Raw genomic sequence first — 3,173 nt, forward strand, 5'->3', positions numbered from 1 at the left:
TTAATAACCTTACCCACACCAAGAGAAGAGATCCGGGTTAATAACCTTACCACTGAGGAATTTTGAATTACAATGACTATGAGGGACCTGAAAAAAGTTAAACGATGTCTTCAGACAAGAGGTGCCAATGAAACACTAAAGGGAGATAAAGGTTTTTGGAATGACTGGTTTGTTTCCTGAAGGCATAGGTGTATCTTTGGCAGTTGGGAAACACAGAGCTGTGCACAGCAGAAACAATACCACACCCTCAACTCTTTGGAGATATCACACCATACATGATTATTAGAGTAGACTAGTAGAAAACGAATGACAAACACTCATATACAAACACTCATACATCTATTTTAAATAATTTTACTTTCCATAAATAATACCATTGGTACTGGGGGCTATCTGATCTGTCCAGCAGAGTGGGTAATTTAATAAGGTCACAGGAACCAGTGAGGAACGGATAGAGATTGGAGACTGTGGGGTTGTGACATGGTAAATTACAGTGTGTGTTGTGTCTAGTGACCTCTCTCTTTTTTTCTTTTATATCTCTTGCTTCACTCTTCTCTCCCTCCCTCCACACTGAATGTTTCGACACCCAGAGTTAACAGCCTGACAGGAACCTAAGCTTGGCCTTCAGGCAACACGTACCTCTGGGAGAAAAAGGAGGCAGTCATTTCCAGCTCATTTTTGTAAAAGCTCTGGGTAGATGCCCCAGCACGGTGCCTTTTTCATGCTTTGATTGACACTCAACCTCGGGAGGAAACCCTCTGCGCGTGACCTGTCAGTATGGTGCTAAACGTGTCTGTGGACCCTGCTCTCCGTCTCCAGGCAGTTCTACCGGATACTTGGACCGTTGTGTACTAGCTAGCCACTGCTGGTGTTTATGTGAACATTTCTATCAACTCAGATTCCTGCTGGAGTTTAACGCTATGCCTGTGCCAGGCAAATTCGATGTCTAGATCTAGCCTCAAGGTCACAGCTACTCTGTACACCTCTGCTTGGTTCATTTCCCTGTAGTTGCATGGTTTAGATGGAGAAACAAGAGTCTAACTTTCTCATGGCCCCAACTTCCTGGATTGAGCAATTTTCTCCTTCTAAATCCTCTGACGAATGATCTAATTAGAAGAAATTAGATCCCCTTCATCTGTGCACACTGTTGGGACAAATGCCTCCATTAAAGAATTCAAAGTCGTCATAGAGAATATTTTTGGCATTCCTTTAATGTGGGTTGTTTTTTATTGTTGTTGTCTTGGAGCTTGGAGGTGGGATTTAATGTTTAAAATTTTAGGAAATTTATACAAAGAAACTTTTTAATAAAGTATATTGAACGTGTCATAGGTTTGGTATTCTTGGTCTCTTGTTTCGGTAGCACCCACTGTCAGGACTTCCCCCAGGCCAAGGACTTTGGCTCAGGCCCAGCCTCTGGTTTTACTGGAAAGGACAGAAGACCCTATGGGACAGTTTTCTAGGAGGCCAGTGGAGTTGGCTCTTTTGTGGAAGATCCAGGCTAACTGTCCTCTTGCTTGGGAGCCCTGGACTCTGAAACTCAAGAGAGGATTCTCACTCCCTTGTCTAACTTTTGGTTGACCCCAGAACCTCAGCTTCTGACCTCTGTACAGTGACTTTCTTTGTCTAGGGACTAAATTGTTCCTACCCCACGATGGCTGAGAGGGGATGGTTTTCTTTGATTCCACTTCCCTTCAGAAATCTCTCTCTTGGGGCTAGAGAGATGGCTCAGTGGTTAAGAGCACACAGACAATCACAAGCATCTGTAACTCCAGGTCTGAAGGATGGAGTCCAACACTTTCTTCTGGACTCTGGGACACCAGGCTTACACATAGTGCCTAGACACACATGCTGGTAAAATGCCCATAAAATAAGTAACCTCCTCCCGCTACTATCATCATTATCACCAACAACACTACAAACCAGTACACTTTAGGGGAGGGCACACACAAAAAAATTCCCACTGGGAAAGGAGCTTATTTTTGGACAGAATGTTTCTTCTCTGCCAGGTGCCGATGGTAGGACTCAGATGGACCTTAGGTGTGAACAGAGCTGTGAATGTAAGATTGAGGGTAGATTTGCTAGTAGATCTGTAGATGGATGAAGAGGAGAGAGACAATGGGGGGATGAAGAACCTGTAAAGTTAGGGAAGATTTTATATATCTATATCCAGAGCCATTCTCAGAACACCTGCCAGATTCTCAAATGACATAAGTTCTCAGAGTGAGCAAATATTTTAGAAACAAGAGCAAGAACTGATCTCTGTGCTGATGCCACTGATGTAGACAAGAAGGATGTATTGGGTGAAGGAGAGTCCTACTGGAAATTAATGACAGTCCTGGAAAGGAGTAAGGGCTTTGTGATCCAAGGTGCTGGGGGACTTGAGTTCACCTGTATCTGAGGCTAGATGGCAACTGATTATCAGGGTGGCTTCAGGAGAATTGCAAAGCACTGAGGACATTTCAAAGTCCTCACAATCAGTGGTATGTAAAGTCTATGCTGGGTGGTTTTATGCCAACTGAACACAAGTGAAAGTCATCTGAGAAGAGGGAACCTCAATTAAGAAAATGCCTCCATAAGATCAGGCTGTAGGCAAGCCTGTAAGTCATTTTCTTAATTAGTGATGGATGGGGGAGGGCCCAGCCCCATTGTGGTTCTATAAGAAAGCAGGCTGAGCCAGCCATAGGGAACAAGCTAGTGAGCAGCACCCCTTCCATGGCCTCTGCATCAGTCCCTGCCTCCAGGGATCCTACTCTGTTTGACTTCCTGTCCTGGCTTCCTTCAGTGATGAACAGTGCTATGGAAATAAACCCTTTCCTCCCCAAGTTGCTTTGGTCATAGAGCTTCGTCACAGCAACAGAAATCCTAACTAAGATAGAATCTAAACTAAGATATCAGCAGAACCATGCTGCCTCTAAATCAGAGAGGAGAATCATCCTCCCCTTGTCTCTCCCTGAGCTTTCCATAGCCCTGGACATGACTCAGCTTGTAGACACTCCCCACTGGTCTCCTTTACAATCAGAGCTTCTCATGCCTCTCTTTCTTTACATAGCTGTCTTCTCACGAGAACACTGATCCTGTGGTCTGACATGATCTCAACTAATGGCATCTGCACTCATCCCGCTTTCCATCAAGAACACACCCTGAGTGACTTGGGGTCGGGAAATCATCTTTTC

The 3,173-nt window shown here is 44.5% G+C and overlaps 1 protein-coding gene across 1 annotated transcript in view; it reads left to right on the top strand.

The window, feature by feature from the left end:
• The window catches only part of Col6a3 (collagen type VI alpha 3 chain), an 83,111-nt gene extending 81,796 nt beyond the window's left edge, over window positions 1-1,315 (top strand). Inside the window, exon 43 of the mRNA XM_055616849.1 lies at window positions 591-1,315. Coding sequence (XP_055472824.1) covers window positions 591-604 — 14 coding nt within the window. The 3' untranslated portion in view covers window positions 605-1,315. The remainder of the gene's footprint in view (window positions 1-590) is intronic.
• The last annotated feature ends 1,858 nt before the right edge of the window (window positions 1,316-3,173 follow it).

This window comes from Psammomys obesus, unplaced genomic scaffold (genome assembly GCF_907164565.1).
Source record: "Psammomys obesus unplaced genomic scaffold, mPsaObe1.curated_primary_1811, whole genome shotgun sequence".
NCBI lineage: Eukaryota > Metazoa > Chordata > Mammalia > Rodentia > Muridae > Psammomys > Psammomys obesus.